Source organism: Diospyros lotus, chromosome 14, assembly GCF_014633365.1.
Source record: "Diospyros lotus cultivar Yz01 chromosome 14, ASM1463336v1, whole genome shotgun sequence".
Taxonomy (NCBI): domain Eukaryota; kingdom Viridiplantae; phylum Streptophyta; class Magnoliopsida; order Ericales; family Ebenaceae; genus Diospyros; species Diospyros lotus.
This window is the reverse complement of record NC_068351.1, coordinates 16,683,726-16,705,427: the sequence shown is the minus strand read 5'-3', so window position 1 is coordinate 16,705,427 and position 21,702 is coordinate 16,683,726. Positions and strand designations below refer to the sequence as shown.

Sequence of the window (21,702 nt, the reverse complement as noted above, 5' to 3'; positions counted from 1 at the left end):
ACCCATCTAACAAAATATTAACAAAATCATTTTTTTTTTACGTCCATAACATTGTCCACGCACACATATATTTGTACTCATTAATTCTTTATTCCAACAGCTAAGACGGGAGGAGATGAACCAAGGCCAAGCGAATTATTTTCAAAAGGTAATCAATCTTGAAAAAGATCTTACAAAACACTCAAAAGTTCATGTCCAATTGTTTGAAAATATATTTTAATTTTTTCAACTTTATATTATAAATAGGAGAACATAAAAGATATATTTTTAATTTCTTTTTTTTTAAAATTAATTTTAATATGTTCAAAACCATAAAATGCAAAGACATGTTTAATTATAAAATTGATGCAATTGCAGGCTGGGGATGGAGTGATGAGCATGGCGCAAGGAGCAGCAACAGTGGCGCAAGGAGCAGTACAAGGAGCCGCAAGCTTGGCGCAGGGAGCGGCCTATGGAGCTGCAAATGTGGCACAGGGGGCTGCTTCCGCAGTGAAGAACACTCTGGGGATGGGTTCTGAAAACAACCCCAATTCCAACTCCAATAACAGCGCACCTGCTGCTGGTGGCAACCCTAATGCCAGGGTTTGATTTGATTTGAAGGCCATTGAGTTTGACTGCTTGATGATCTGCATACGTATTTTCTCTTGCGACTTTTATTCCTTCTTTGGGACAGTGTACTTTTTCTCTTGATGAGAAGTGAAATGATCACTGCTATTTTCATCTTTGATTACTTATCTACCATTATCAATATAACTATTCAAATTTTAATTCTTTTCTGTATTCTTGGATTAATTATATCAATAATTATTTAATTTTGTATTACGTGATTGTTTGATCATTGAACTTTGAAATATTACCTGTTAATCATTCATATTTCAAAACTATTATTGTTTAGTCACTGGACTTTAAAATGTTACATGTTAGTCATTAATATTTCAAAATCATTTTTTACCTATCACTCGTTATTTATTGAATTTTAAATTTACGAGTGACAGATGAAAAACAGTTTTGAAATATTAGTAACTAACATGTAATATTTTAAAATTTAATAACTAAATAATAACATAATGTAAAATTGAGTAATTATTTATGTAATTAACCCCAGTTATCTTTCTGTGTTTGAAATTAAAGATTTATATACTTTTAAACATAAAGTTTGTTAATATCTTCATCTCTAAGTGACATCAATTAAGAGATATATATTTATCTTCAAAATATATAGAAGAGAAATTTATATACCAAATTTTTAGAAAAAATATCCTTAATCTTCATAATTTCAATTTTATTACCATGTTAAATTATATAAAATTTAACATATATTTAAAATCTCAAGTTATATACTATTTTCCCAATTAATGTTAATCCTCAACAATCAATCAAAATATATCTAGATATGTATGATCATGCTATTTACAAATTCAACAAACAAAAGGAATAAAGGAATGTTAAATTGGGCCTGGACCCAAATAAACTGGGCCTCAAAAACTATGGCGGGCCCATTACAGCTCCACTCCCTCCATCTGGCTTCTTCTTCGTTTATATCGTCAAAAGGCACCGAGAGAGAGAGGAGAGAGAGGTGGCCGCGACAGAAGAAGCGTTTCGGCTTCCTGTAAACATAGAGATTTCCATGGCTGCATGTGGGTCTTCCCCTTCTCTCTCTCTCTCTCTCTATATATATATGTGTGTGTGTGTGTGTGTGCGCGCGCGCATTCACTTTTATGCTATGCTCACTGTTCACCTTCCAAGTTACTCAATTTCTCAAGCATAGAAATTGATCATTGCCTGTCTGTAATCCTAATTCAGGTAATTTCGGAGCGTCAAGTGTCAAGTGTTCAAACCTTAACCTGGGTTTTGTTAGCACCAAATTGGGCAAATTACAAGTATTTAATGGCTTGAAAAGTGGAACACCTGCAAAATTTCAGAGTTTGATTATAACCAAGTCGGCTGGGAAGGCTTTAATTGGATGCAAATGTTCGTCCAAATGCGAATGTGAGCGTTCATCTTTGAATCCCTTGATACGCATCTAGTTATTTCCTATACTTCTTTATCGCTGTATAATGCTCTGGTATGTATTTCTTTGGTGCCAGGTTGTTTGTGCATCAATAATAAATTATGGAAAAGCTTCACGTTATGAAAAATTAATTATTTTTTATTTTTTTGGCCAACTCCAATTATATTGGTGATGCTATGCTACTTTTTTTCGAAGTTTGTTGCAGCTTGTAGGATTGCTTAGGCTTCCGCCCGGTCCTCAGTACAAGCGAGGGAAAAGGGAAGGGATAAAAGGGATAAAAATTAGGTTTTACTTGCTCTGTCGTAGGTGGAAGTAGAATGAAAAAGACAGTGGATTCTTCTAGTTATGACAAGATGGTGTGCATAATTCCATTCCTATTCCATGGACCTCTGCAACTTCTAGATAGAAATTTCAAAAGTTGATTCTTCTTATTTTGTGCGGTTTTGTTCTTTTCATCCAGTTCCGTCTCTAATTAAGCAAATGAAGAGAACTGAAATCTCTTACAGTTTCTGTATATAGGTTACCCTCACTCTCTCTCTCTCTCTCTCTCTGTGTGTGCAAAGAGTCTGTTTTCACAACTCTAAAATGTAAGCTTCTATCACTATATATATATATATATATATACATGTTCTCCAAATAAGGTTCCACTTTCACTAACTTTCTTCGTTAGGGTAAAAGATGGTCTAGGTAAAACTGTGCATTTTGGGTCATGTAATATGTTGTAATGTCATTGTCAGCTAAACTATATTGGATCTTACTTGATGGGTTGTAGCTACACCATATCAAATCTTACTCGATCTATTCCTTATGTAACTTTTATTATCCTTTAGTTGTTCAAGTCTGCTTGCTCGAACAATCTTTTTGACCAAGTGTCAAACTATATATATTCATCTCTATAGTGATGATGATATAGTCTTTTGCTATTACTATATGCTGCATACATCTTTGAAATAACTACCTACACATACACATTTTCATGTGCCACCAACAGTTCTATTTGATTGGCATCTCCGGCTGGTACTACTGTATGAGGTGTGGCTTAGGCTGCATTCTCTTTATAAAGAGACTCAAGTTTGAATCCCACTAAATTACCCTAATGGCAAAGCCATTGGAGGGCAATGTTTGCATTCAAGTGTTTGTCCAAATCTGGGTGCAATTGTTTTCTCCATTATGTCATAGGCAGTTTCACTAGCCCCAAACCATGCAGCCTCAGTTTCCCCAGATGACTCGTGAGTCACTAAGTCAGCCTACTTGATGCCCAACAAAGTTTTTACTAAAGAGGCAATATCTTAGACAAGAAGAGATCCTCATGCATGCAAAGAGAACAATTGAAAGGCAATGACACAAGACTAAGCAAGGGAAATGTGGGAGAGGGCAAGTAAACTCTTCACTAAGTGGGAGAAACTCGCATACAACTCAGATGCCCCAAAGTGGAAGCGCTCCTGCCTATTTATAGGCAAGGTTTCCCATTCAAAACCTGGAGAAATCTCAGAAATGGCAGACAAATTCAAAGTTTTAAATTCTGGCACACAGCAGCCTCTGCAGCTTTGCTTGTGTGCCACTGTCTTCTGGCACATTACCCAGCTTCCTGCATGCATCTGTGGCTTCCCCTTTGTGCCTTCCCACTGGCTTTCCAGTGCCCGTGTCCAGCTAGCCGCATGTGCAGGCCTGCCTATGTGCACTGTTGCTGTGCAATGCACACAGGCTGCTCCTGCTGCTTGTGCATAGTGCCTGGCTTACATGCCTGTGTCCCTCCCCACACACATGTCCTGGCCTGGTGCTGGGGCGGGTCCTGCTGCTCAACTGCTGCCTGCTCCATTACATGATGGACTTTTTTATCATGGGCAAGTCGTGTGTGCCCTTCGTCAGTCATTGCTTGGGGGCACTATGATAATTAGTACCATAATTTTACCAACATTACAATATCACAGTTACTTGCTTCTAAGCATGTGTGTACACATTCATGTATAAGTGCATGCAGATATGTTTGGCATAAGATCTGCTGTGTTTTCATAGTTACAATAACCTTTTTTGTTTTTTCTGCTGGAGCCAAGTCTTTTGTGGAGCATTAGATTAACGCAGAAGTTATCCATGTGATGTGAGTATATGTGTGGGCACGAACTGCATAACAATCCCTTTTTAGTGAATCCAAATACATTATGAGGCTATGTTGCATTGGTAATTAAAGGTTGCTGCAGCTTATAGGACCTTTTAGGCTTATGCTTGGTTCTCCTTGAAAGTGATGAAAAAGAAGGGGAAGAGAATAGAAATATAAAAGGGAAAAGAGAGAAAAATGATTTATTTATTACTTTTTAGGCTGTGCAAGGAAGCAAGATGGATAAGATAATTTCTAATCATGCTGTTTCTTTTACCACTTGATGGTATTGGTAGAGAAGTAGTTTGGCGCAATGCAATTTCCTTTTCCTAATAGTTCTGGTTCTTTTAGACAGGAATTTGAATTGTCAATTTTCTTCTTGTCTTTGGTCATCTTTTTTTGTTCGTAATTAAATGAGGAGAAATGAAAAATTTTGTTGTTACTTTGCTGTCCTATCCTTGTTTGTTTCCAAGAACAACATAACTCAGGTGCTTTTTATGAAAGATTACGGAAATTCTATCTTTGTCACATTAACAAGTTTGAACTGTTGTCAGATACACTGTTACATCTAGATAGATCTATCCTTATATGACTTTCTGACACTTAAAGTATGTAACTGTTCTTGCTCAGATAATCTAGATAGATCTATTATAACTTTCTGATACTTAGTTATGTAACCCTCCTGGCTCAGATAATCTTCTTGACCTGATATGAAGCATATCTACTTACACAGGACCATAGGGAATCAATTATGATTATGCTACAATGTACATGTTTCGTACATGATTCTAACCTGCAAGTCTATTTCAGTGTAACACCCATGGACTATTTAATTCTTTCCAGAATTCCTGTATTGCTGGATAAGGCAAGGGTATGTTGAACCCTCATAGCTAAATTAGACACTTAGGTCCTTTATTTTCAATGATGCTTCATGAATGATAAAATAAGTAAAGAAAAGTTCTGATAACATCATCTTATAACAATGATAATGTGTCTATGTACCTCAACCAACTTAACAGTATATATCCCTGAATGACAAGATTAAAAGTTTGGGAAAGGGTGACACATGGGTTCATACTTACACCTGATATCATACTTGGGGTCCACTAAGATGCTCCACCAGTTGTTCTGTTCAGGCTGCAATCCCTGCCACTATGACTGAAATATGCCTATTAAATAGGAAAAACAAAAAAAATAAGGTGAAGTGTGGGTTTTTTGCAATGTCATTTTCTTCTCATTGAGTCTTGCCACATTAGCATATTCACATTCATTTTTGTTCCTTCCTGACACCAATGTTCATGCCATATATATGTATGGAAACATTCAATTTTTTCATTTAATTGCAACCCAGCTATCATCCATGGAAAACCTTTATGCTCTGACAGCGTTCATGAGAGCTCCTATTAGATTTGCTCCAGTTATTGGAAAGAGATTCATATCTTCATTTTGTGGTTATTTATTTCAGATGGTTGTAGATTCTCAAAATTGTACTTTACCAGTGTTTAGGCAAAAAAAAAAATGATACATTTTCCATGTAATGTAAATCACAACATTTATGACTTACAAGAAAATTTGCTTTGAGCCAAGATGCCCTGCAATGTTTCAAATTTGACTCTCCATATTTAACACTTGTTGGCAACGCTAAGGTTGACTAGGTTGTGAATTCAAGTTATGGAAGTAGCCTTTTTACAAAGTAAGGCAAAGCTACTTTAAAAAAATCACCCTCCATGACTGTTGCAAAGCAGGGAGCCTCATGCACTATGGACACCTTTTTTTTATTTAATTCATGGAGGAAGAAGCTTTTAGCAAAAGATATAGAGGCATTCATTTACTGATCTATTCTTAGAAATTGGAATGGTTTCTTGCAATGCAAACGCAAGAGTTCAATGACCCTGAGATTGGAAGGCTAAGAAAAACTGTGGAAAACTCTTAGGCATGGTATGCTTTATAATAGGTTGTAGAAGATATAACAATAGATAGAGAAGATATGACAATAGATAGAGATAAAGAGTTTTTCTTTAAAATAGTATTATTTTTAAATAAATTGCTGAAACAGTATTGGGTTTGATATTAACTACCAATTTAGTATTTGGAATGACAAATGCATAAACACATTGGGAAATGAATTTTTTTGATAAAACATTAAACGCGCTTGCAAAGAACGTTTATTGTCTCTCACACTTGGACAAAATTTTTAAGTCTGTTGACGGATGCTAAATTGGTAACTATTTTCAACTGAGTACTGTGCTGGTATTTTTTAAAGTAATAATTGTATTTTAATAAAAAACTCTGGAGATGATGGCGAACCAAAATCTATGCAGCCAACCCCTGGGAAAGGCTTGATATCTTGTTGTTATGTAGTTCATGGAATTTAAGAATTTGTGTAAGGTGACAAACAGAAATGTTGCGTTACCACCAGGTTAATTCAATGATACTCCTAGAGCAAAATTGGTACACAGGAAAATGATTCTTAGACTACTTTATTTTGAAATGTTCAAATTTCTTCTCCCATTGTTTCTCTCTGTGCCGTATTTCTTAAAAGCCAATTTATTCATTCACTTAACACCTATTGTTTTCTGTAATTATAAGAAGTTTCATGGTGTGTACTCTAAGAAGTTCTATAATGGATTACCCTCAAAATGATCAAACCCTCTGCTTGTAGGACTGTTGAGTTTGGCTTATATCTCTTTTCTTTTGCTAATGACACAGCAGCTGTTACAAATTTAGAGCCTGCCTCCAAGGAAGAAAAATCTCCTGGTACAACAAGCCAAATCATTCCAAATTTGGATGAGGTAAGCACCTTTTTCTATTTTCACATGGTCTTAAATCTAACTGCAGTTCTCCCCATGGCTGCTGATTGCTCATAAACTTAAGGACGATATGAATAAAGTAATATTTGTATAGCATGTTCAACCCATAATTTTCTGGATTGCATGGAATGAAGACAACAAATTCTCTCGGTTATGAAGCTGAATACATTAGCAGAAACAGTTTAACATGAATATGATGCCTTTAGCCATGGAAATTTCTAAGATTAGTCAAATGAAGCTCATTTCTTCATTTAGGTTAATAGAAAAAATGGTTAAAGTGCCAAGGATGGGCAACCTGTGCATCACATCTGGGGTCTTATACTTTTCTCTCTCCCAAAGAAGCCAAATTACCGTAAATAAAAATTAAAGAAAAAATCAAAGATATAGACAATTATTCATGATTGAAAACTATTATGATCAAAGCATAACCTTATTAGCAGGGGCAGAGCCAGGATTTTGATTCAGTGGGGGCGAACTTAAATACAAAAAATATAATTTCAAAAATAAGATAATAATGATAATATTAAAATACAAAAACTTTTTACAATTGTTCCCTATGACTTTTTATACTTTGATAAAGCCGTATAATGACCTCATTATCAATTTTATTAAATATATCATTTTCAACATACATAACTAAGCCATCATTCATTTATTGGTCTTCAATCTTATTACGTAATCGATTCTTTACAATATTCATTGCAGAAAATATTATTTCAACTGTAGTAGTAGCAACTGAAAGAAAGAAAATCAGGTGTGTATTGGAAAAGAGAGCAAGAAATGAGATAAATTTAGAAATGAAATGGATTAGGACTTAGGAATTAGTGAATTTGGACCATTTGACCTATTTAGGCTAAGATTTAATACAATAATTTTGAATTGATTTTGGGAGTTGGACTTGATTAAAAATAATATAAACGCCACTGCTTATTAGTGTCTACATCGAATCGTAAGCAATAAAGGTTATGCTGATTTCTTTCTCAACATGTTCCACAACCATATCAATGCTGCTATTCAGGATTGTGTTAGGCCTCCGGTACTGCAGACATACCAAAGGCGCTACAAGAATCAAAGGAATATTGGGGACACAGCTAGAGGGGGGAACAACCAGCATGTGCGCCAAGGGTAGAGTAGGCACTTGGCTGGTTTGTGTAACAAACCAGCATGTGCATGGGCATAACCAAATACGGTTATGGAGGAGGGATAACAACCTATAAAAGGAGATTAGAAGAGAGAGAAGGGTGTGAAGAATTTAGAGTTTTCTTGCAAGAGAGTCCTGGGCCTCTTGAATGCCCAGTCTTATTGCTTGTTTACAATCTTTTCCTTGTAATTGGGAGTTGAAATACAGCCGAAACTCGCCTAATTCACTGGAATCCTACCTATTGTGTTGAATCTCATCAATTTTGGTATCAGAGCATTCGTCGATCACCATGGTAAACCTAACCGAGAGAGTGGGGGACCTGGAGAAGGTCGACACGATTAGGGGAGAGATTCAAACCATAAACCGGAACGTAGCAGAGATGCTCGAACAGTTCGCCATCATGCGAACAAGGTGGGACGAATAGGAACGGGAGAGGAAGGCTAAGGCCCATGGGAGCGCATGGCCAACGGAGTTTACCCCAGATTCCGAAGTGACCCCGGGGGGCGGCATGAACCAAGGAATGGAGGGAGGCATGAGCGCTGCATGGCGACAGGAAGGTAGAGGTCGGCGACTGGAAATGCCAACCTTCAAGGGAGACAACCCGAACGATTGGATTTTCAGGGCGGAGAGGTACTTCGCGATCAACCAGCTGTCCGATGATGAGAAGATCGAGTCCGCAGCGTTGTGCTTCGAGGCAGGGGCCCTCGCTTGGTTCCAGTGGGAGTCTAGGCGCAGGGGGATCCGCAGTTGGGAGGGCTCAAGCAGGGAATTATCAACCAATTCCGTCCAACTCAAGAGGGGTCGCTAGAGGAGAGGTTCCTGGTTCTGCGACAAGATGGTACTGTCAAGGATTATCGGCTAATGTTTGAGACTTTGGCCGTGCCAGTGTCGGACGTTTCTGAGGCGTTCTTGGAGGGCCATTTCATCAACGGCCTTAAGCCAGAAATCAAGGCTGAGATCAGGGTACTGCAACCCAGGGGGTTGGATCGGATCATGATGATGGCGCAATGTATCGAGGATAAAAATGCAGCCATGCTCAGCTGCAGTAGGGCGTTCGGACCAGCGATGAGTAATTTCCCTACCCACTCTACAACCAATGTCGTTCGACCCCCCCCCCCATACAATTAAGAAGCCCGACTCCTCATTCGAGAGTCTTTGGTCAGGTGAGCAACAAGCTGCTAGTGGCTGGGAGTGGCAGCAATGCTCCTTTTAAACGACTCAATGAGGCCGAGTGGAAAGCCAAAAGGGAGAAGGGATTATGTTTTCGTTGTGATGAGAAATATTTAGTTGGCGACGGGTGCAAGAACAAGGAGCTGCACGTTATGATGAAGAAAGGGAAGAGGAAGGAGTCGAGGTGGAAACAGGGGAAGGAAGGGAAGAAGAAGAGGAAGTGGGGCAAGGCAGTGAGGTCATTGAACTCTCCATGAATTCAGTGGTTGGATTGACAACACCGCAAACAATGAAGCTACAAGGGGATATTGAAGGGCAACCAGTGGTAGTACTTATTGATGGAGGGGCGACGCACAATTTTATAGCGGCAGAGCTGGTGCAACGGTTGGGGCTGCCACGAACAGAAACGACCGGATATGGGGTGATTATGGGGACAAGAATGGCGGTGCAAGGGGCTGGCATTTGCAAGGGGGTGAAATTGCACCTACAAAACTTACAAATCTTGGAGGATTTTCTACCTTTGGAGTTGGGTAGTTCTGATGTAATCCTTGGGATGAAGTGGCTGGCAGCAGTGGGGAAGATGAGAGTGGATTGGAAGGCCTTGACTATGAAGTTTCAGGTTGGGGGATTGGCCGTGACCTTGCAAGGAGATCCCAGCTTGAGCAAAAGCTTGGTATCCTTAAAGGCTATGATGAAGGCCTTCAAGGAGAATGGAGAAGGAATGTTGCTTGAACTAGGAACGATGGCAGCTGAATACAATGACAGTCAGGTAGAGGTTCCACCGTTCCTAAAAGAGGTGTTAGCTGAGTTTGAGGAGGTGTTCACAACACCTGAAGGGCTGCCTCTTTCCAGAAAAAGGGATCATGCAATCAACCTACTTCCAGGCACGGTACCGGTTAGTGTGCGGCCCTATCGTTATCCTTACCTACAGAAAAACGAGATTGAGAAGATGGTAGGAGAGATGCTAGCGGTGGGGATTATACAACCTAGTTCCAGCCTTTTTTCTAGTCCGGTCCTGCTTGTCAAGAAGAAGGATGGAGGGTGGCGTTTTTGTGTGGACTATAGGGCTTTGAATAAAGTGACCGTGCCCAACAAGTTTCCAATTCCAGTGATCGAGGAGTTGTTGGATGATCTTCCTGGGGCCAAGGTTTTTTCCAAACTCGACCTTAAATCTGGGTATCATCAAATTTGCGTTAGGGTTGAGGATATTCCAAAGACAGCCTTCCGGACGCGTGAAGGCCATTACGAGTTCCTCGTAATGCCTTTTGGATTGACTAACGCGCCAGCCACGTTTCAGTCACTGATGAATGACATTTTCAGGGAGCAAATAAGGCGTTTTGTGCTAGTATTTTTTGATGACATATTGGTTTTCAGCAAGGATTTTGAACAGCATGCACAACACTTATGTTGTGTTCTGGAGGTGCTGGCAGCTAACCAACTATTTGCAAATAGGAAGAAGTGTTTGTTTAGACAACTGGAAATTGAGTACTTAGGCCACATTATATCACAGCATGGGGTTTCAGCTGATTGTAGCGAGGTAAGAGCTATGTTAGATTGGCCCACTCCTACCACATTGAAGGAATTGCGTGGTTTCCTTGGTCTCACGGGATATTATAGGCGATTTGTTAAGGATTATGGCAGGTTAGCATGGCCTCTCACGGAGCGACTTCGAAAGAACAATTTTTTTTGGGATGGGGCAGTTGAGCAAGCTTTCCAACGGCTCAAGGCTGCCATAGTGTCACTGCCTGTTTTGGCTTTGCCGAATTTTGGAAAGCCATTTGTGGTTGAGACGGATGCATCTGGACAAGGTATGGGGGCAGTTTTAATGCAAGATCATAGACCTATTGCTTATTTCAGTCATACCTTTAATCAGTTGGGAAGGAGGAAATCAGTTTATGAGAGAGAATTGATGGCCATTGTATTTGCGGTGCAAAAGTGGCGGCATTACTTGTTGGGACAGAAATTTGTGGTCAGGACCGACCAAAAGAGCCTCAAATTTATGATGGAGCAAAGGTTGGTGGGCCCAGAATATCAGAAGTGGATGATCAAGTTAATGGGATTTCAGTTCGAAATTCAATATAGGCCTGGACTGGAAAATAAGGCAACAGATGGATTATCCCGCATCAGCCACTCTGTTGCCCTATTAGCCTTAACAGTCCCTCAGGTACTCCAGCTTGATCAGTTGGCTCGGGAAGTAGAAGAAAATGAGTGGCTGCAAGGTGTGGTCAAGGATCTCCAGCTTGATCCTACTTCCAGACCCCATTTCCAGTTGGTGGACAGCCACCTCCTCTACAAGGGTAGGTTGTACCTACCGAAGGGCTCTTCTCTCATTCCATTGCTATTACATGAGGGACATGATGGGAATGTGGAAGGACACTCGGGATTCTTGAAAACCTACAAGAGGATTGCAACAAATGTATATTGGCCGGGTATGAAGAGGGACATCCACAGGTATGTGAGTCATTGTGCTGTTTGCCAGCAAAACAAGGTGCTAGCCCTAAAGCCGGGAGGGCTCTTGCAGCCCTTTCCTATCCCAAACCAAATTTGGGATGACATAGCTATGGACTTTATCGAAGGCTTACCAAGGTCAGGCAAAATGGACTCGATTTTGGTGGTGGTAGATAGACTCAGTAAGTATGGGCATTTTATTGGGCTAAAACACCATTTTACAGACGGAGAGGTGGCAGGAATTTTCATCAAGGAAGTTGTGAGGCTTCATGGTTTACCACGGTCCATTGTATCCGATAGGGACAAGATCTTCATGAGCAAATTTTGGGAGGAATTGTTTTGCCTCCAAGGCACCAAGTTCCACCGCAGCACAGCTTACCACCCACAAACGGATGGTCAAACGGAGGTGCTGAATAGGACATTGGAGACATACCTTCGCTGTTTTGCTTCCTCTAAACCTAAAGCTTGGTTTGTGTGGCTGCCTTGGGCTGAACTTTGGTACAACACTTTATACCACACAGCCTCGAGAAGGACACCATTCCAGGCAGTTTATGGGCGAGAACCGCCAGCAATATTGAGGGTTGAAAGGGGATCCACTCCTGTTTCGGTAGTGGAGCAACAGCTGGTTGAAAGAGATCACATTTTGGAGGAACTTAAGGCACAGCTACTAAGAGCTCAGACAATAATGAAGGAGGGGGCTGATATGAAAAGAAGAGCAGTGAAGTTTAAGGTAGGGGACTTAGTTTACTTGAAACTAAGACCCTATCGTAGAAAGACATTGGTTGGTCATTCCAATGAGAAGTTGGCTCCTAGATTCTATGGTCCATTTGAAGTTGAAAAGGAAATCGGGCTTGTCGCTTACAAGTTAAAGCTGCCTTCACACTGCAGCATTCACCTAGTCTTCCATGTGTCCCAGCTACGAGAAGCCAAGGGTGCGTTGCAAGCCACTGTGGAGATTCTCAATCAGTTAAGTGTAGATTTGGAGATGTTGGTCGAACCGGAGACAGTGATGGGGGTCAGGCCAGGAACAGGAAGTAATTTACGGGGATTGGATGTTCTACTTCAATGGAAGGGGTTACCTCCTTTGGAAGCTACTTGGGAGCCTTATAGCCTAATTCAGTAGCAATTTCCCTCTTTTCACCTTGAGGACAAGGTGAAAGTTGGGGAGGAGAGTAATGTTAGGCCTTCGGTACTGCAGACATACCAAAGGCGCTACAAGAATCAAAGGAATATTGGGGACACAGCTGGAGGGGGGAACAGCCAGCATGTGCGCCAAGGGTAGAGTAGGCACTTGGCTGGTTTGTTACACAAACCAGCATGTGCATGGGCATAACCAAATACGGTTATGGAGGAGGGATAACAACCTATAAAAGGAGATTAGAAGAGAGAGAAGGGTGTGAAGAATTTAGAGTTTTCTTGCAGGAGAGTCCTGGGCCTCTCGAATGCCCAGTCTTGTTGCTTGTTTACAATCTTTTCCTTGTAATTGGGAGTTGAAATACAGCCTAAACTCGCCTAATTCACTGGAATCCTACCTATTGTGTTGAATCTCATCAGATTGCTAATGTGACTGCCAAAACATGCATGCTTTAGCATGGGCAAATGACTATCTATGCTTCCATTTCCTGCTAAAGTTTGAGGAAGTTATCTTATTTTCTTGTTCCTTGCAGGTGAAATTTCTTCTCACTCAAATGTGTGATACAGCTTCAATTGCGGAGTTTGAATTGAAAGTGAGAAGTTCTAAAATTCTTTACACCTTTTATTTGAGTCAGAACTTTGTTTTCACCTAATTGGACTTGATTCCATGATCTGATTTGCAACTCTGCGCTAGTTATAAATTAAGATGTTCTGCTTTTATTTGTTTCTTTCGCACATCATCTTTCTTTTTTGTCTTGTTAGCTTGGTGGATTTAGGTTGTACGTCACTAGGAAATTGGAGGCAAAAAGTGAACCTCCTCCCCCACCTGTTTCTGTTTCTGTTCCTGTCAGCGTCAGTACACCTGACAGGGCACCTGATCAAAATGGAACTGTCTCTGCACCATCTTTAGCCATTTCCAAATCAGTACCTTCCTCAGGTGGGATTCGAACATTGCTTGATAAAGCTGCTGATGAAGGCTTAGTGATAATTCAGTCTCCAAGGGTGAGAATGCAAAATCTGTTTATTTCTCCTTCTGTCTCCGTAGCTCTGGTTTCTAATCAAGTCCATGCAGGTTGGATATTTTAGGAGATCTCGAACCATAAAGGGGAAGCGTGCACCTCCATCATGCAAAGAGGTATCCTCTTTCTATTGGTTTTGATCTTTCAAGGGAAAAATTTTAAGTTCTTTATTTGAGTAATGTTAGATAAGAAAACTGACAACAAAATTAAATAGGTCTTTAAGCACATTGCCCCAGTCAAGGGATTTGAGTTCAAGTCCCATTTTACCAAGAAAAAGTAATTATTTATTTATTATTTTTTTGTTGTATGTGACTATGTCTCCTGTTTACTTTTTTTTGAAATTTCCATCCATTCTGTCTTCAAATGCCTTTAGAAACTGAATGAAACTCATTTCATTTTAGTTACAAATGGTCTATCCACATAGAAGCGGTAGCAAAGAGATAGTTATTTTTATACTTTAAACATATAGATCTTGTTTAGTTACAGAAAATATTCTCTAGTTTTTATCTCCAATTTTTCACTCTAAATCTAGTTTTCCTTTTCCATAGACCATTTGGAAAATTTGTTCAATTTTTTAAATATAAGAACTATTTTAACTAGAAAATGTGTTCAAAATAGTTATCCAAAACATGTATTCAATTGTTATATGATACAATATTGTTATTAATAATTATATTATTATATTAGTAATTTTAATGAACATAAAGAACATATTTTGTTACACTCATATACTAAATGAGTATATGTTTCAATTGTTAGATAATACGATATTATTATTATTAAATTTATATTAGTCATAAAAATATTACTATTATACAATATACATGATATTGCTAATATTATATTTTTAATGATAATAATTTTTTAGTAAATATTTATAATAAATGAGATTGATAATTTTATAAGATTAATATTTTAGATACAATGTTCGTGATATTCCTAATATTATAATATTAATAATCATTAATGATATTGGTTGTAAATTTTAGTTTTTTTTTCAACTATTTTAGAAACTCTATAATACAATTTCTATTAATATTTTCACAATTATTATTAGTCAACTTTAATATTTGTTAATATTTTACTATTTTTGTTGGAGGAAATAAAGGAAAAGGAATCGAGAAGATAAGGGATATCGTGACCAGCTTGAAAAGATAGAGATATGCTCTATCCATAAGAGAAATTCTAATCTATATTTATCCTAAAATTAGAGATTATTGTTGTTATAATCTATATCTAAAAAGTAGGAAGTTATCTAGTCCTATATTTTAGGAGATTTCTTAGGAGATCATGTATATAAATGAGTCATTTATGTTACAATAAGATTAACGGAAGTAGTTTTCCAGTTAAGGAACTTCCGATCCATCTATTTTATCATGGTATCAGAGCTTTAGGTTTCATAGCAAGGCGGTCCTCTCAATTTTTCCTCTTATTTTTCAATTGGTCTAAATTCTGTAAGTTCTCGATATGGCTGAAGATTCATCAGCTAGTAGAACTTCTACTCCCCAACCAACTGTTACCCGAGTCTCTCAGGTTCCTCAACCTCCAACCACTCTTGAAAATCATGTTCTCTAAATCACCCAACATAAACTAAATGGAACCAACTTCAGGGAGTGGTTCCAATCTGTGTTGCTGGTAATCCGTGGCAAAGGCAAGATCAGATATCTCAATGGAACGATCTCTAAGCCAAGTGCTGATTCAGAAACGTATGGTATATGGGAAGCTGAAAACTCGATTGTTATGGCATGGCTGGTTAACTCCATGGAGCCTAAGATTGGAAGAACTTATTTATTCTACAAAACAACCGAAGAAATATGGGAAGCCGTGCAGGAGATCTACTCAGACATGGAGAATACTGCACAAAGCTTCCAGCTACGTTCCACTCTCCGAACAACATGACAAGGTAATGATTCGGTGACTGAGTATTACAATACATTAACCAAATTATGGCAAGAAATAGATTTGTTTCATGAGATTAAATGGAAGTGTGCTGACGATGGAAAGAAGTATGAAAAGATGATAGAAAAAGAGAGAGTTTTTGATTTTTTACATGGTTTAAACTCTGATCTTGATGAGGTGAGGTGGAGATTGCTTGGAACAAAACCCTTCCCAACGATAAAGGAAGTGTTCACAGAAGTAAGGAGAGAGGAAAGCCGGAAAAAGATAATGCTCAATTCCTCAGGGGTTATTAATTCTGATGTATCTGCTCGGTCATTAGCATTAGTAACATTGAAGCCTAGAACTTTCTGTCCACCTAAAAGTGAGCCATTGAAAGATAAACCTTGGTGTGATCATTGCCATAAGCCATATCATACCAAGGAAACTTGCTGGAAGATTCACGGGAAACCATCAAATTGGAAGCCCAAAAACCTACGGAAGGGATCACAAGCAGCCTATGGAGAAAAGTTAAAAGCTGGAAAAACAACAAATTTTACTATATCTACAGAACAATTGGAGATGCTACAACAACTCTCACGTCAAACTAAGGAGACAAAATTAGAGACAAGTGAAGGATCCAATCCGATAGCATCTCTTGCTAAGCAAGGTATAACTGCACACTCACTAATCTCATTCAAGTCCCCTATAGATTACTGGATACTTGACACAGGAGCCTTAGACCACATGACCGGTTTTAAGCAAATGCTGTCAATTTATGAATCATTTGATTAAGGAATACCAGTCTCTATGGCTGATGGTACTACAACTATGGTCGAAGGGAAAGGCTTAGCTAAAGTAGCAGGCTTAACCCTAAGATCAGTGTTATTTGTGCCCAATCTAAAGTACAACTTCTTGTCTGTAAGTAAGCTGACAAAACAATATCAGTGTGATAACTTTTTCTTCTTCTGGTTCTGAATTTCAAGATCAATTTTTGGGGAAAATGATTGGCAATGCTGAGGAAGCAAGAGGCCTTTATTATGTTACAAAGAATGGTTAGTCTACTAGATCTAGCTCTCAACCACCAACCTCTTTGTCTACTGTTTCAGATTCTGCACTTATGCTATGGTATAAGCATTTAGGGCACACTAGTTTTCATTATCTCAAGACTTTGTATCCCTCTCTTTTCATCAATAAAAGCAATCATTCTCTTCATTGTGAGCAGTGTATTCTTGCTAAACAAACTAGAATTGCTTATCCTTCTCATGTATATAAGCCTACAAAACCATTCTACTTGATTCATAGTGATATTTGGGAACCCGCAAGAATATCTAATTTAACAAACACCAGGTGGTTTATCACTTTCATTGATGACCACACAAAGGTTAGTTGGGTATTTTTGATGAAAGATAAATCTGAAGCTTACGCTACATTCAGACAGTTTCATCAAATGGTTCGAAATGTGTTCCAGTCCTCTATTCATGTGTTACGTTCCGATAATGGTAAAGAATATTTTTCCAATGAATTTACCAATTATCTAACTAACCATGGAATTATCCATCAAAGTTCATGCTCCTTATAATCCTCAACAAAATGGTGTGGCAAAACGAAAGAACCGCCATCTCCTTGAAACAACTAGAGCACTGCTATTCACTAATTCAGTCCCTAATGCCTATTGGGGGGAGGTTGTTCTCACATCTTCTTACCTCATTAATAGGTTTCTGTCCAAAGTCCTTTCTTTTAGAACACCTTTAACTGTTCTCCTTGATTCCTTTCCTCAGTACAAATGTGCCTTAAACACTCTCCCACCAAAAATTTTTGGGTGTACTGTATTTGTTCATAGCCACCCAATTTCTCAATCCAAGTTTGATCCTAAGGCACTTAAATATGTGTTTGTTGGGTAGTCTCCTACTCAACAAGGTTATAAATGCTATAATCCCTCTACTAAACGGTTTATGGTGTCATGTGATGTCTCCTTTCTTGAAGACCAACCTTTCTTTTCTATGTCTCATTCTGATTCCAGCACAACTCGAACAGAACTATGGGACTCTCTTTTCCCTCCCCACCAGTTCCAAAGTCTTGAACCCTCCTCTATCATTGAATCAGCCCCTGAATCGTGTTTTCCAACTCCCAATTCAATGTCTAATTCAGGGGGAGATCAAGCAGATCGGATTCAAGAGCATCCAGCCTTGAATAAACCACTCTTTGTATATTCTAGAAGGCCTCGTGACCCTCAGTCAAATCCAACATCTGATCTAGAAGTTGGTTCAAAAATAGAAAGTGCAGACAGTTTACAGGGGGCTGAGGCTACTTTTAATGAGGAGGATCTTCTTCTTGATGTTCCTATAGCCATACGGAAGGGAGTAAGGTCATGTACACATCATCCGATTGCTAACTATGTGGGATATTCTAAACTCTCTCTGCAATTCAAAGCATTCAACATGAGTATAGAGGAAGTGGTTATTCCCAAAGACATAAATCATGCATTGCAAGATGAGAGGTGGAAAGAAGCAGTGATGAATGAGATGCAAGCTTGGGAGACTAATAACACATGGGATATAGTAGATTTACCGGCTGGAAAGAAAATTGTGGGAAGCAAATGGGTGTTCACAGTCAAATATCACTCAAATGAGAGTATTGATAGGTATAAGGCAAGATTAGTAGCCCAAGGGTTTACCCAAACCCAAGGACTTGATTATGAGGAGACGTTTGCTCCCGTTGCCAAACTAAACTCTATTTGAGTGTTGATTTCAGTAGCTGCTAACCTAGATTGGAAGTTGCACTAGCTGGACATCAAGAATGCATTCCTACATGGAGAGTTGGAAGAGGAGATCTATATGAGGATTCCCCCCGGTTTTGAGAAAGAAGACACAAGAGGGAAGGTATGCAAATCGAATAAATCTCTTTATGGCCTAAAGCAATCACCTAGGGCCTGTTTCAAAAGATTTAGTGATACTATTATTCAATTGGGATATACACAAGGAAAGGCCGATCATACCATGTTCACAAAGGTGGAAGAAGATGGCAAGAGGACTGTCCTTATTGTATATGTTGACGACATAATCATTACAAGAAACAATGATCCCGAAATTGAACGGTTAAAGAACAAGATGAGAGCTGCTTTTGAGGTAAAAGATTTGGGGGAATTGAAGTATTTTTTGGGCATGAAAGTAGCCAGAAGCAAGGCTGGTATCTGCATATCTCAAAGAAAATATACAGTTGACTTGTTAAAAGAAACGGGCAAGCTAGAGTGCAAACCAACCCATACACCATTAGAGCCTAATTGGAAGAATAAAGGAGACAACAAGCAAGATTATCCAGTAGACAAGGGCAGATATCGGCGTTTGGTGGGAAAACTGATCTACTTATCCCTTACAAGACCCGACATTGCATATGCTGTGAGCATAGTAAGCCAATTCATGCATGCTCCCAAGAAAAGACATCAAGAGGTAGCTTATCATATATTGAGGTACCTCAAAGGGAAACCAGGAACAAGACTCTTGTTTAGAAAAAGCCAAAACAGAGAAATTTGTGGATTTGTGGATGCTAATTGGGCTGGTGCTATAGAGGACAACAGGTCTACATCTGGGTTTTGCACAAGATTATGGGGGAATTTAGTAACCTGGAGGAGAAAAAAGCAATTGGTAGTGGCAAGAAGCAGTGCTGAAGCAGAATTTTGAGCTATTGCACAAGGAATATGTGAGCTGATTTGGGTAGAAAGAATAATGAAAGATTTACAGCTACCAATATCCTCACCAAAGATGTTGTATTGTGACAGCAAATAAGCCATTAGCATTGTCAACAATCTGGTCCAAGAATCAAGAGGCAGATATCCTTACTAATGCCATGAATAAGCAAGGGTTTGAATCCATTAGAGACAAGTTGGGAATAATAAATATCTATTCACCAGCTTGAGGGGGAGTGTTGGAGGAAATAAAGGAAAAGCAGCTGAGAAGATAAGGGATGTGCTGAGAAGATAAGGGATATCGTGACCAGCTTGAAGAGATAAAGATATGCTCTATCATAAGAGAAATTCTAATCTGTATTTATCCTAAAATTAGAGATTATTGTTGTTATAATCTATACCTAAAAAGTAAGAAGTTATCTAGTTCTATGTTTTAGGAGATTTCAGATCATGTATATAAATTAATCCTTTATGTTTCAATAAGATTAACGGAAGTAGTTTTCCAGTTAAGGAACTTCCGATCCATCTATTTTTATCAATTTTTACTGAATTTTAAAATCAGTATTTTCACTGTTTATGTTGATAATAATGTAAGAGGGTAAGCCTTAAATAGTAACAGTAAGATTACTTCTTTATGTCTAGAAGATCATGGGTTCAAGTTATAGAAATAGCCTCCTTGCAGAAAAACCAAGGGAATGTTGTATACGTAAATGATCCTATCTTTTGTGAAGCAGTGAGCCTTGTGCAATGGGGTGCCCTGATACATATATTGGTAATAATGTAAGTATAATTAATATTGATTTAGTTAGGCTGAAAACTTAGTTTTCTATTTAGAAAACATGATGAAAACAATGCTTTCTTTGTGAAGAAAACATTGAAAAACTTCTCATAAGATGTTTTCTAATGGTTAGTGAAAACTTACAAAACTGGAACACGGTTTTTTATTCTCAATTTAGAAAAAATTTCTCATTTAAACACATTTTCTAGCTTATATAGCTTGAAGTTTTAGGTCGTCACCTTTTTACAGTTCCACCATGCTTTGTCTATTTCTAAGTAGATATCTGATGTGTAATGGTTATGTAGAATTTTGAACCCTGTCCTGAGAAATTGTTTTTGTTTAATCTAGTCTTTTCTTCACTAAATTGTCTGGCCCTGCTGTTTTTCTGCCTCTCTTTTTGTCTTTGACTCAGAGCTGTTAGTAATTAATTCTGAGTTGTTTGACAAGAAAACTTGTAAGATATTTGAGGCAGTTGGGTCTGCACCATTACCCCATTTATAGATTGAACAGAGTTCATATTATTCTCCTTATCCTTTATATAAATACATATATATATGTATATATGTATGTAATAACAGAACAAAGAATTGTTGTACTGTCTTTTGCCAATTTCCATTAATTAACCAACAATCCCATTGGACATCTCCTGCAGTACGTTGCCACTCCAAATCAATCTCATATTGGTTCATCAACATGGCAAAATAATTATGTGCATATCCATTTTTGTGCCATAACTACCTTTACCTCAATTGATCCAATTGCACTACTGCCTACAGAAGCAAATAGTGAAGGAGGGTCAGGTGCTTTGCTACATCGAACAACTTGGTGGGGAGATCCCAATTGAGGTATGGGCCTTAAAGTAATTTTGATTGATTTTCAATGTGTGTTGCCATTGTTACTATGACTATGAATTTAGGGGTTTTTTATTTTCCAGAATTATCTTTCAATATTTAAGATACAAACACTGAATCATATTTTTCCACCAGTCTGACATATCCGGTGAGGTTGTAAAGATCCTGCACGAGGATGGTGGTAAGTTTGGCTGTCTTTTTACTGTTTTTCCCCATTTCTGGTCTCTGTTTGCCCATTTTTATGGCATTTCCCCTCTTCATGTTGTATTCTTATGATCTGGTCTATTTCACTCAACAGATCCTGTTGGATATGGTGATTCTCTCATTGCTATCCTTCCTTCTTTTCCTGGGATAAAGAAACTTCAGTAGAGTGTTTTAGGTAGACAAACAGTTTGACGGAGAGAGAGAGAGCCTATTTATGTCACCACATCAACTGGATGGTGATTTATTTGGCTTGTAAATCATGTGGACATAATATAATGTTTTTGTTCGTTCGACTTTCTCCTTTTTCTATGCAATCTTGTTGGGTTGTTGAACTTAACGTCTTTTGAAGCCTCCTTTTATACAGAAAGCATCCCAAGTGGCACACAGGACAAAGCGTGTGGCTGTCATTTTGAAAACAGGCTTTAATTTTCATTTACATTTTAGAGAAATGTGCAGGTGGAATTTCAATTGACGTTCTATT

At 38.4% G+C, this 21,702-nt stretch overlaps 1 protein-coding gene across 2 annotated transcripts; it reads left to right on the top strand.

Annotated features, from left to right (window-relative positions):
• The first annotated feature begins 1,528 nt into the window (after positions 1–1,528).
• On the top strand, positions 1,529–21,528 carry LOC127789506 (uncharacterized). Of its 2 annotated transcripts, none has more exons than XM_052318384.1 (9): positions 1,529–1,637; positions 1,804–1,989; positions 6,819–6,898; positions 13,343–13,402; positions 13,572–13,811; positions 13,882–13,944; positions 20,943–21,011; positions 21,153–21,198; positions 21,316–21,528. In XM_052318384.1, the coding sequence occupies exons 1-9, from the start codon at positions 1,628–1,630 to the stop codon at positions 21,384–21,386; spliced, it is 825 nt and encodes a 274-aa protein (XP_052174344.1). In that variant the 5' UTR covers positions 1,529–1,627; the 3' UTR covers positions 21,387–21,528. The 2 variants fall into 2 exon arrangements, with proteins under 2 accessions (XP_052174344.1, XP_052174343.1); XM_052318383.1 differs by having other exon boundaries at positions 6,816–6,898.
• Positions 21,529–21,702: the final 174 nt, after the last annotated feature.

What these genes read in the sequence shown, in the direction of transcription:
- LOC127789506 (XM_052318383.1), top strand. An exon ending in ATGTTCGTCCAAATGCGAAT is followed by an intron (nt 1,990 to 6,815) that starts GTGAGCGTTCAT and finishes CTAATGACACAG; the next exon opens with CAGCTGTTACAAATTTAGAG. An exon ending in TTGCGGAGTTTGAATTGAAA is followed by an intron (nt 13,403 to 13,571) that starts GTGAGAAGTTCT and finishes TTGTCTTGTTAG; the next exon opens with CTTGGTGGATTTAGGTTGTA.